The sequence below is a fragment of the Spodoptera frugiperda genome, chromosome 15 (assembly GCF_023101765.2).
Source record: "Spodoptera frugiperda isolate SF20-4 chromosome 15, AGI-APGP_CSIRO_Sfru_2.0, whole genome shotgun sequence".
Classification (NCBI taxonomy): Eukaryota; Metazoa; Arthropoda; class Insecta; order Lepidoptera; family Noctuidae; genus Spodoptera; species Spodoptera frugiperda.
This window is the reverse complement of record NC_064226.1, coordinates 8,233,551-8,245,924: the sequence shown is the minus strand read 5'-3', so window position 1 is coordinate 8,245,924 and position 12,374 is coordinate 8,233,551. Positions and strand designations below refer to the sequence as shown.

At 38.3% G+C, this 12,374-nt stretch overlaps 1 protein-coding gene across 8 annotated transcripts in view; it reads right to left on the bottom strand.

Moving 5' to 3' along the window:
• LOC118274325 (band 4.1-like protein 4) overlaps positions 1 to 12,137 on the bottom strand; it is a 54,418-nt gene extending 42,281 nt beyond the window's left edge. For 7 of the 8 annotated variants that reach the window (XM_035591790.2, XM_035591804.2, XM_035591810.2 and 4 more), the window contains exon 1: positions 11,782 to 12,137. Coding sequence is in view for 1 of the 8 variants with exons in the window: in XM_050698605.1 (XP_050554562.1) it covers positions 382 to 468 (87 nt within the window). In the remaining 7 variants the exon portion in view is untranslated. Of the gene's footprint in view, positions 1 to 381; positions 516 to 11,781 lie in introns of all 8 variants that reach the window. The other variant, XM_050698605.1, reaches the window with a different exon arrangement.
• Between the last annotated feature and the right edge of the window lie 237 nt (positions 12,138 to 12,374).

Sequence of the window (12,374 nt, the reverse complement as noted above, 5' to 3'; positions counted from 1 at the left end):
ATAAAAGACCTTCCTTGAGCCCCTGGGTGTACTTCAAATAATTCGTCTCGGAATAGCTGCATTTCACAAGTGTGGGTTGAGGAATGGAGAAAAATCCACGCGTTGTTTCATGTACGAGAGAAAATTGAAAAATACTATCGATGCCCGTTGGGACTCGGGAGTGTTGAAGAGTCGTCGCGGTTATGGCAGGATTCATAAAAACTCCCCTGCGGACGTCAGCTATAGGAATCGTATTATCACTATTGGATCGAAACAAAAAAGTTGTGGTTACCCACGACTGCGGCAGTGGTAGCGTTAAGATATGTAACGATGATTATATCTACATTGTGTGATATTACTGTGTTATAAATTGTGTGACTGTGAAGTGTTTACACGGTGTACCTGTATTTCATGCAGGAGTTCTCGTTCGTCGAGCAGCACCACGCGACAAGCCAGCGTGCGCGGCGCGGGGCACAGGCAGTCCATCATCCTGGCGCCGCAGCCGCCGCACCGGGCTGCCAGCCGCTATGCGACTCCTGCAACAAATGACCTCACTTAAGAAAACAAACACCAAACATTACCTCCACTACAGCCTGTTCTTAACGCGGCGATAAACTTAACCTGAAATAAGTGGCTCTTGACATAACCTTACACAGCGAAATAAAAAGGTTCTTTCACGAATTCTAGAAACAGATTACAAGATATTTACAGGGGAGCTCTCGAATTATTTTTAGATGAAAAATAATTGATTCGTTTAACCAGCGCAAGTGTTTCTGTACGGATGATATTTTAACATTTCTTGTTATTGCCTAGTATCGTAAGAACTTCTGATCGATTACCCAATGTACACATGTAATTTGCTACATTATACAAGGATTGTATTTGGTTACGGTCTGAAACGATACTCAGGTAGGCCGTAAATTGTAATACAAGAGGTAGAGTAACCTCGGTATTCCATCCACAAAGCCAGAAGTTGTTTGAAGTCAATTAAGGAGTTATTTGCAGTCAGACTCAATAGTAAAATCACCAAAGGGTTGGTCGAAACCAAATATATCCTCGTTAAAAGTTAGTCTGGTGTGGGGAGAGAGCGCGCACCCGCTTCTGTGTTTTAACAATTTTATTTTAATTAGTAGCAGCGCCCTCCCTAATAGGCGGATTTGATTCGGCTGGATTTTTACGTACACAAAAAAAAGTGTTTTCAGTTATAGTCTGAATAGGGTAGGATTTTGTTGCCTTACTATGAATATGTTCATTAGTTACAGCCACAGGTAACTCCTCTACATCAAAGTTACAGTCAGTGATGTATATAGGTATTTATAAACACAATATTAAGAACATAATCATTCATATTAGTACAATTCAAAGGCATAATTATCACCTGCTCCTATTTCCATAACGCTTTGAATAAAAATTAACAATCCAAATATACAGGTTGGAGATTTTAATTTATACCTCCTCTTGTGTTAAATAAAATTCAGTTTGGCGTAGGATAAATTCTCGTTTCCCGTGTTGCGCTCTTTCCAAGTCGGTCAAGAGCGCTTGGACCCGCTCGATGGCTTTTCATTTTCATTGTTTTTCAATGTCGTTGTAAGTTTGCAGAGGACATCATAAATTAAGTAGGCTCCTCTCTTTGTGACCGTGATTGTAGTCTGACATATTAAACAGTGCAAACTTGGAATGCTTTAGGTTAATCTTTGATGTAATCTTTTAAGATTCGGTGAAGATGAATGGGAAGTGTTTTAGGGTTCAAATAGAATACAGAAAAGAGAAATCGAATAGACAAACATATCACAGCACTTTTAAAACAAGTTCTGTGTTCAAACAGAAAAAGGTACTAACTTTCATCCGTTAGTCTCTTAACTTTTTATCTAAAGTGAAAACTGTAGTTACTGTGTGAAATTTTGTAAGTGCAAATAAATAACCTGACAATAGCAGAAAACTTTAATTTGTACCGTAAAAGTCTACTCATTCTAACGCCTGTGAGTTACGAAGAAACTTATAACAACTAGAAGGAAGGAGGACCAAGAATTGTGGAAACAAACAACAGACACGGCAACACGAGCCATTAATCCGAACGATCCCGACAGAGATTAGTGCTCCCGCTATTGACCCCACACCCCGCGCCACGTCCCCACACGTAGAAAACATTTTCCCGCCATTGTCTGACTGAGCAGGAAGTAAAAAGAGGAGTCGCGATTGACATCGTGGCTGCGCGCGGCGACCCGGCCCGCCGCGCGGCGCCGCTGCCGGCACCCAGCGTGCACCCCGTCCTATCGCGGTTGCACTCGATATTTGCGATTTTTCCTTTGTTTTCTTGAGAAGATACACACGAGATACGCCGATGGAATCGACGACGAACTCTAGATATCTCAATAACACGAGTCCCCGGCAATATTCTCCCGCCGCCGTACTAATGTCTCCCCACAATAATCACGTTCTCACGTATAATATTTCCCATGTGCACCGAGGTAACGAGTTTAACAGTACTCAGCACACAAATGTTAGAGTACATTTTTTAACATTTACAGTAGAAGACGCTGCCTCTTTAGAAATATGCCTTGTTGTTACGCATAACAAGCGATTTATAAGAAACAGAATTTATAAGGCAGAGACAAAGGATTTATGAGACAAAGGAAGAGAGAATTTATTTATTCTAAGAAATTCCTCCCGGCGTTATGTTTTCTACTTTTTAGAGCGATTTTATTTGTGTAATTCCTGTGATTACGGAAATAAATATAATCTAAAGGACTTCAAAGGGCGTGGTTTTTTGTATCATGTAGCTTTTCACAGAGAGGACAAACGACAAGCGAGGCAATTACGATGTCGTTAGCGGCACTACGAGCTTGTGTAATGTCAGTGTTTAAATCCTTTTGAACCGAGACACAGCCTGTTGGCATTATCACATATGAAGGTTCGGATATGATGTAAGAGATATGCAATCAAAACCTGTTTAGTATGTGGTTAATGATTGTTATAGGACGTAGTGTGTACGGTATGGAATATGTTAGTAACAAAATGTTTCTTAGTTGTTGGTGATATAAACAGAGTGTGAGCGGCAGGCGGACGGCGCGGCGTCGCATGCCGACACGCACTCGCCGGGCGCATACTGATGGCGACGCGTGAGCCTTGTGACGCCTGCTGCCCCGAGTGCCGAGTGCCGACACTATCTAAACTGCTTTATAATATAGTAAATACTGCTTATCAATTCCACTCTTGAAAAGTTTGTCGAACTGGCCCCTAATGTGTAAGCACAAGTCAATCCACTTGCGTGGCTCACTTTAACAGCACTTAATGTGCACGAAACGGTGTTAAGCAATTACGTTTGACGTAAAATATACTAGCACGTGTGTTTAGCCATAAATGGATACTTTTATTGATACCTACAATTAAATTAAAACATCGAATTGATTGATCGCATATTAATTTTGTTGATAAAAATAGCTGTGGATATTTTTATGGCGTCAATTTATGACACAGCTTTGAGTTTTTTAAATCTTGTTGGAAGCTCCCTGTTCCGTCTGTATTTCATGGATTTGCGTTAAGCAGAATAACATCGGACGTTAATTTGCGGCAATCCATACCATACTTCTAGTAGAATTTAGTTTTAATTCCACTACGCAATGCTACACCGCGCTACGCTACGTACATTTTTGTAGCGGAATTAACTGTAGGTATTCTTCGTGAAGTATTAGTTTGAGATTGACATTATTTGATTTTTTTTATATATATTTTCATTAAAAGATTAAGAAACAACGTTTTTGTTTAGTTTGAGAACTTTAAATCAACGAAACAATTGAGAAGCTGGCACTTATTAGTACAATTTCAATCAAGAAGGACTGTTTTAAAACTCAGAAACGCTCAACCATTTTTGATCATTTATCCAGAATTCTAAAACAGTTATGCTTTTACGCAACAGATTATGCATGTTGACACCTGATTTTACTTGAGATTTCTGATTTTCCAAGTGAGTACTAATTTGTCTACACAAACAATTACTTTCATTCATGACGAGCAGAAATTTTTGACACCTAAAAGCGTTTTTGTGCGATGACACAGGGAAAGTTTAAACCTGTTTTCTGTATTATTTTTTCCACTTAAGTTTTGATAAGTTAATAAGATAGTTGATTTGAACACATGATCCCATTATGACCGTGGGTGGAGTACTGCTCCGCATAGTTATAATTATAGAATCTTAGGTCTCATGAAAGATATTTTATTGGATTCTATTTTATTTTCACCTTTGTTAAAACATTACGATAAGTGCATGAGAAGTAATATTTTAGCGAAACTGTGAAACAAAGCAAATTGTAAAGTCTGACACAACCACAATGAATCTTTTATTATGTTGAGTACTTATAATAAATCTTGATTTACCATTGTTAATTTTAATTCCATTACAGATTCATTTTACCTTAACAAATCTAAATCTCTCTGTTCCAAAAGCATAGAGACATACGAGCCAAAAATCATGCCACTTAATTAGTAATTTTAAATACATACAGGTAGGATGTAAAATGTCCCAAAACAGAAGGTAATAAATACATTGGTATCAATAAGTAGTAAACAAGCTTGTGCTCGCACGTTGTAGTTCGTTTGACTAACGGAACGTGAATATTTCGTCCGGATTCACTGCATGAATGAGTGGCTTTGTACCAACTGCTACTAAATGACGCCGAAACTACCTACGTTTTATGAATTTCAATGGAATGCGTTTGTAGAGTGCCTAGATATTGAATGAGGGCCTCTCGAAATTACATCGACGTCCATCAATAATGTTCCAAATTAATCCCGTGATTGCTATGACTGCGAATTTAATACAAATATGTACTGCGTTTATCTGTCTGTTTCATATATTCATATTATACATATGTATTGTAGCAGGTAGACATTACCGAAATAAGGTTGTAAAGATGCCAATAACGCATTACTTCTAAGTCATTATTTCCTTCGAATTACGGTTAGCGGGCGAATATACGTATTCCTATCAAGCCAAATGACCCAGCTCGAATTTTATTCGGCAATAAATCGCACGCATTACTCGCGAGTTGCATGTACCGTACGAGTCTAATGTTCGAGCTTTAAGGAATAAATTGATCAGAGGCCGTATCTCGCCGGACGTCGTAAAGTTTGCACAACACCAGCCGCACTTTTCGCGCTTCGATACGGTAAACCAACGCAGAATTACATCGATAAGGCCCGCTATCGCGAGTTTTCTTCTTGCCACTTTGTAAGGGTAAATTATATACCTATTTACTCTCCCCGCTCCAACAGATTACGGAAGTAATTATCATAGATTCGGTCCATTCCCTCACTTTTATCGCCCAGAATGTGGCATGTCGTTAAAACTACAAAACACCATTATACACCCACTCGGCATTATTCAATAGCCAGTCTTGAATATAAAATGTAATGCATTAACCACTATATCCTTGAAATAAAGTTAACAGATGACTTAGATCCGAGTACTTAGCTGGAATGAAGCCAAAAACAGGGTCGCGAATGCCGTATAAGTAGGAACTTACACATATGTATAACCTAGGACATGTGTGAGTGCGATTCACTTGTATAAAGCTATCCAATAAAATGTTTACAACGTTCGCAATACGGAATAATCACGTAGACCACAAAACGTTGGAATTGGCGGTTAAAGTTATTCAAGCCTGACTCATAGCGTAATACGTTCCAAGTACCCCAGCCTCTTCATCGAAAGGTTTTTTCTTTCACTCGAAAATTAGTAGGTACATTTATTATTATGAGTAATTTCTGGAGTCTCAAATTAAGGCAGGTAGCCCGCGGCGGGAACCGGCGAGCTCGGCAACAATCAGTGGAACGCAGCATAGTAACGCATCTCATATGAAGGCTCACCTCCGTTTGCCCGGCTCCGCCCACAGTTTAACATTTTTCAACTCGCCTGGGAATTAATACTAGTTCGTTGCATTGTTTATTATAGACCACTCTAATTATACTGTCATTATTATTTTCGACTTAAGCCGAAGCGCGGTGGTGTGGTTTTATTTTGTGCGCGCCGTGATTACTATGGAAGGGTCAACGTCTTTAAATTGTTTCGTATGAAATTACCGGGTCACTTGTAACGCGGCACGTCAAAACAAAAACTAATAAAGCTTGCATGTGAAACGTTGTTAGCGAAGCAGTTTGTCGAAGCTCTCACTACTATTCGATTTTGTTTGAAATATTTGACGGGATATATTTTTTCAACGTGTATTGGATTTTAGATGAACTGGTGGCTCGCTGGGCACGTTGTTTATTTCTCTAAAATAGACATTTATCACAACGTTTACGTGGGTGTACATAGACAGGATCGATATATCGAAAACAAACAAATGATTATTAACATTAAATATCGAATAAAAGCAATAAAATACAGAAAGCACATTGAAAACAAAACGGTTGGCCTGTTTACGTAGTTATTCCGTAAGTGACGTCGAGTGGGTGTATTAGCATTAAAGCGATATAAAATTCGCACGCTCATAACTGCGCGCCTCAATCCGCAAGCTCGGAAACCGTATGAACGAGGAAATTGTGAGATCGTTATTTTTTGTCACGTAATAATAGAAGCGTTAATTAAAAAACTGCAGTTATCACATAAGGATTCTAAGAGCACTGCGATCTCTCCTTCTCTGTTATTTTATTAAAAGCTCTTTGGGAAATAGTAACAGCGTATCTTATACTTTAATTAAGATTGTGAATAAAAATGTTATTGCATTGTCTGTAAAATACATTGAGACAGGATTTTGTCTGTTCCGTAAACTTGCATAATTTGATATTTTTGTACCAGATTGCAATGAACTTATGACACTCTTAAAATTACATATAGGTTATTGGCTATTCACCAAGGCTTATTAATTTAACGTTATAAATATTGAAGCTTTGATACTGTTATAATATCCAACTTTTTAAGAAGGTAAAGAGGATTTTGTAAATTCAAAAACAAATTCTCATACTTTCTCCCGCAATTTCATACCGCTACTACACCGGTAAATATTTACAGCAAAAATATTTAACTCTGCTTTAGCACCTCGAAGAAGCTTTTGGCAACAGAAAGAACCATAAATATCGGAGATGGCACCCCTAACTGTAAAGTAAACGGCCCTCGTGGCCTCACCTGCTCCGTAATACTACGTTACATATCACATCATTACTTCTTTCTAACTTTATTCCCAACATAAACATTTAAGACTCCATGAGCTTGTTGTAACAGTTCCTTATTGGCGGAAAATATACACCCACGCATTTATTTTAATACTTGTACTTCGATTCAGTTCAAAATGATAGCAAAATAAATTACTTATTGCAAAATTGTAGACTGAGCACGTTGAGTCAGAGTGGATGTTTGTTTGTTGCTTGTTAGTTAGGGCTGGAAGTCATAACACGCGGGCAGAAGAAGGAAGTAGGAACATGGTCCCGATTAACATACTCAGTGCGTCAGGACGTGGCGCGGCACTCCTCCACCTTGTGAATGAGCAACTAACGAAGAACCCCTCTAAAACTTTGTTTTACGTTCGCACCGCACTCGCTTTGTGAATTAAAAGCGGTGCTCCTTTCGCACTAAAACGCCCCTTAATGAAACGCGATCGTCGCAAATTCGTCTAAATTTCCGCAACAATGAGTACGCCAGGCGTCGTTTCGCAGACTGCGCGTTACTCATCCGCCCGCATAACGAGAGGTTAAATTAAATAACAACCAAACTTTGAGAATTTCGAGTCGAGTGCTGTAGCGATGGAGTTGTATTATTAGTTCGATTCCTATCGGAAGTTCCTGACCGCAAACAGCTCTTGACGTGTCCGTCTGTACGAATACGAACCAAGTTACCTACTGCTGGCACCACTTTGCTAAACATTAACACTACTAAGCTGCTGCGAACTCCGCGGACTTTACATTTCATTCTGGTTTTTATTTGTGTCAATGAACTGCATTAACCGGAGAAAACTGCCAAGTGTGAACTATCAGTGTCCCATATCTCGTATCTGATCACTATCTATAATTTTTCTACGTTGACTAAGAAGGAAGAATATTTTTTAGCTGTACTACGATTGTTTAGTGAACTTTTATGTATCGAAAAACTATTACTCTCACTTTTGTAAAGTTTTTATTTGATACTCAACAGAATGATTCTGCTTCCCTTTCCTCACCAACAAAATCCAACTTTTTCACTTTACTTTCGACCTGATTCGACGTTGTTGTTGTTGTTGTACCCACACAAGTATTCCCATTTTCCAGTTTTAATATTGAACTAAACTTTGTTCTTTTTTTTAATAAATACGGAATGTTTGTACGTATTAAAGCGGTACGGTAGTGGATTGTGTTGTAACTTGTGTTCAGCGAAATACGTGAACAGCTTAATGCTACAAAAATTGCGTTAATTCCATAACCGGCTATTGGAACAGCATCAGTTCGACAGACACGATTCAATCTAGTAATCGGAAATGGGTATTGTTACAACAAAGGTCCCATTGTCCTCCGGCAGAATGGTCCTCCGCGCCCGCGCTGTCGCTCGCCGCATGCCCGCGAATATTCATGCCGCAACCAATAATACAGCACGGCACACATTGAATCCAACATGTCCGTCACAATATGTATTGTACGACTCGAACCTACTACACGTCAACTACATACTCATCCAATATGAACATTTTACATTTCATTGAACAACTTTATCCAATTATTTTACGGAATTTGATCATATTTATAACTTTGTTCGTGTAACGTTTGGTATTAATATATCTGAAGTACTTTTACATATTTATTAAATTCACTTTATTACGTATCTAACTTCCTAACAAGGTAGGGAAATCGTTAAAATAATCCCTGTTTATGTGAAACAGGAATGCTATTATGAGCACAGTTCGTGCCTACTCGAATTCTAAGTGGTTGTAAAATGTGAAATAAAAAGAGATATTTTTGTACTACACAGGTAGTACGCGTAACAAACGTCAGAGTTCGTAAATTAAAGAGACTGATATACTACTTATATGTACTATTTTGACTACAGGACTTTTGAGGAAAACATGGGAAGGCAATATTGATCAAGTTCATTGTTAAGTCAGCTAATTTTAGACCGTAAAAGTCAATCATGTCTGTCTACATATCTACTTATATTTTTACGCATTTTACAGTAAAATAAATTATAACAAGATAAAATTGGGCGTGCCTCCCAAAACATACAAAAACAATTGTATCAATGCGCTTTTGTTACCATAGAAAATACACACTCATATCTCGACCAAAATTTATTGTCCCATGACAAAAATGGAGGTTGTCATCATTATTTTCAGGTAAACAATTAAACGAATCAGTATTTCAATTCAGAGAGAATAACGATGCATGTCGAGAAGTATATATTTACTTTGATTATCTACATGATGTATTCCTTATTTCATTTTCAACTAGTATTTTATTTCGAGCTATAGTTTCTAGTGAACACAAAGTTCTTAGTTTACGGAACAACTCCATGTTCTAGTTTGGATAACAAAACCATTCTGTAGGCAAATAAATTTGAGCTAGAAAATGGGGTGGCAGAATTAAAACAACTACAAAAGTACTCGTATTAAAGCCTCTAAGTTTGAAGAGATATTTCAATAAATAGAACGGTTAAAAATAAATTGTCTAATTGATTTCAAGAAGAACACCTTTTGAACTGTAAATTTTGCTTCGTTATTAATTGAATGATCGATTTGTTGATCGTCTATTACTCTTTTTTAACGTAACGACGAAACTTTTTTCATATTTTTCATTAAGGGTTGCCAATGGTATTTGTAGCCTAAGCGCATAACGCGCGTTTTGGTAACGTGCATTTACAATTACATACACAAACGCGCGTCTAGTGCATTTTCTGAACTTAGTCTTACTCATAAGGTAATGAACTATTACTATTTACTATTACAACCCTGTCGATAGAAAAATCACACGTTTTATGGTTCTATCTTTTTAAATAAATGTATTTAACAAAATTTTATTTACTTAATTCAAACAACATCTGTTACGTAGATTTGGATACCATTTTCAAATACCGAGAAATAATAATAATCCCTGAACATTACTAAGGAAAAGATTTCCTTGGAAAATCCTTTTCCAAAGGATTTCCTCCTTTTGTAGGCAACGTAAACTTTCGTCTTGTATTTTTTTTAAGAAAATAAAATCTAGATATACATAGCTACAATTTCGTAATACGCGTGTAATAGTCGGTTGGAAGAAGCACGACAATGCACTAATAAAGCAATTACACATTAATTGCGTTGCATAGATTACTTCGCTTGTTAGGCCAACATTTCCAATTATGTTATTAGTTTCAACTTTCATTTTCTTGCTGTATATAAATGAGTGACAACTCGGCTAAACTCGTTTTTCTTATTACTCAACCAGTCAGCCGCTGATTGATACACAAATCTAACGTGAAATATGAAATAGAATCTTATCAGAATAGTTGTCACTTGACAACGTTCTCGAACCACAATAGTAATTCTCTTGAAACTAAGTACTTCGTATAAGGAGGAGTTACAAGAACAATTTCTGTTCTCGCAATATCTTGACGACTCTGCGACAAAAGAATAAGTCGAGGGGTCGATTTTCGATGGTTTAGAAGTGGGTGGACCGCTGAGTGGACCGCGATTTACAAATCTCTGTCGAGGACAAGAACCCTCTTGACCCTCTCTTGAGGTGCCCGAATTGCTCCCGACTCTACTACAGAATTTCTATAATTTATAGGGACACATTATCAGATCCTTAGAGATACGCGTCTTCTATAGGTACGTACCTACATAATTTATGCAAATTACACAGTATTTCTAATCTTTATCTCTCAATCAATGTTATTTAATCTTCAATCTCCTTAATGAGTGTTAAATAATTTGAAAGAGGATGTCGTTAAATTTTATTCTATAAAATTGATTACAAAATCAATTTATGTACAGAAAGAAATAAACGAGAAAATTCAAAGGTACATATTATGTATTAGAAAAAGGATTCGAACACAAAGGACATGATTTCCAAGGAAAGCTATAAATGACATCGACCTCGTTATCACTGACAGGCAGAGATAGAAAGAAAGAAAGATGGCAGTCTCCCCGGAGACCTTCTTCAACCGAAGATACCAGTGTGATACGTATAGAAGCCTTAGTATCTATACCTAACGACAACTTTATTACATTCAGGAAATCGAGAGGAGCACCTCCGTAATAACTCAGCATCGACTGATAACAAATTCAATCGAACCCGACACTGAGCGCGTACGCCGCGGAAATCGACCATGAGAACCCCAGGAGCGGAGTCACCTTGGGTTTCGAAAACTCTATACATAGGCTCGAAAAGTACATGAGATTACTGTATAATCAGTTCCGCTACGAAACAAAATGAGATTATTGCCAAGGTGAGGTAAGTGCGGCCAGCGATGGATGCACGGCGCCGACGACCGCGGCCACGGCGGCGGCCATTCAACTCAACCGTGGCCTCGCGCTCTGCTAGCCTTCATGGAAACACTGCCGCTGGACTATCCACCTCCACCCGCACCACCCATAACATCATTCACCCAAACAACTGACGTGACCACCTCAAAGCTATGCCCGTTAAATTCTGTAATTAACTCAAAACGAAAGAGAATGGTCACGCATCATAAAGTAATTAACCAAATGAATTTCTATGAATCTAGTTGTCATGCTACGATTCATACAAGCCTCAACTATTGTGTTGATACACCTGCATACTTTGTCCAAACAAATGAATAATGCCTATTAAACATAAACATCAAACAACACTACAAAACAAAGTTGATAAAAAATGTTTGCTTACTAGTAACTAAGTCCAAAGTTGTGCAGCAGACAGGTCGAGGTGAACACTAACATTCAGTATTTGTGGACATCGTAAGTTTTAAAGCAAGGTAATTTTTGCACTTAAATCGTACTTGACGACATGACTGACGGAGCCGGTATTTCTAAGAACACTTCACAACACTTTTATTAAAGTTCACATTTTCCAATGTTTTAACTTAAACTTGTCTTAAACTTATCAGTTGTTGAAGTTAACACAAACGTGGGTCACAAGTGTTGTGTACAAGGGATGATATCGCGAGCGCAAGTTGGTGGTGGTGTGGGGCAGCGTGCCACCTGCCACTGTTAGCGAACACGAATCTACTGCCGCCGGCCACGGCCTGCCGGTCCCGCGTTCACAACTCCAGCTCACCATGACATTACCGGTTTACATTCACGCACGAACATTTTCATTTGGACGCATACATTGCTGCTCTTCCTATATCAATCTCACGGGGCTTCCGTACTCAGCGAGCTATGGATAGCAAACGTATAAATTATCGTTCCTGGTGTTATACGTAGCGGCTTAAGCTTTGCGTGGGAGGAAAAAGCTCGCTCGGTTCGCTTCCTACGTAT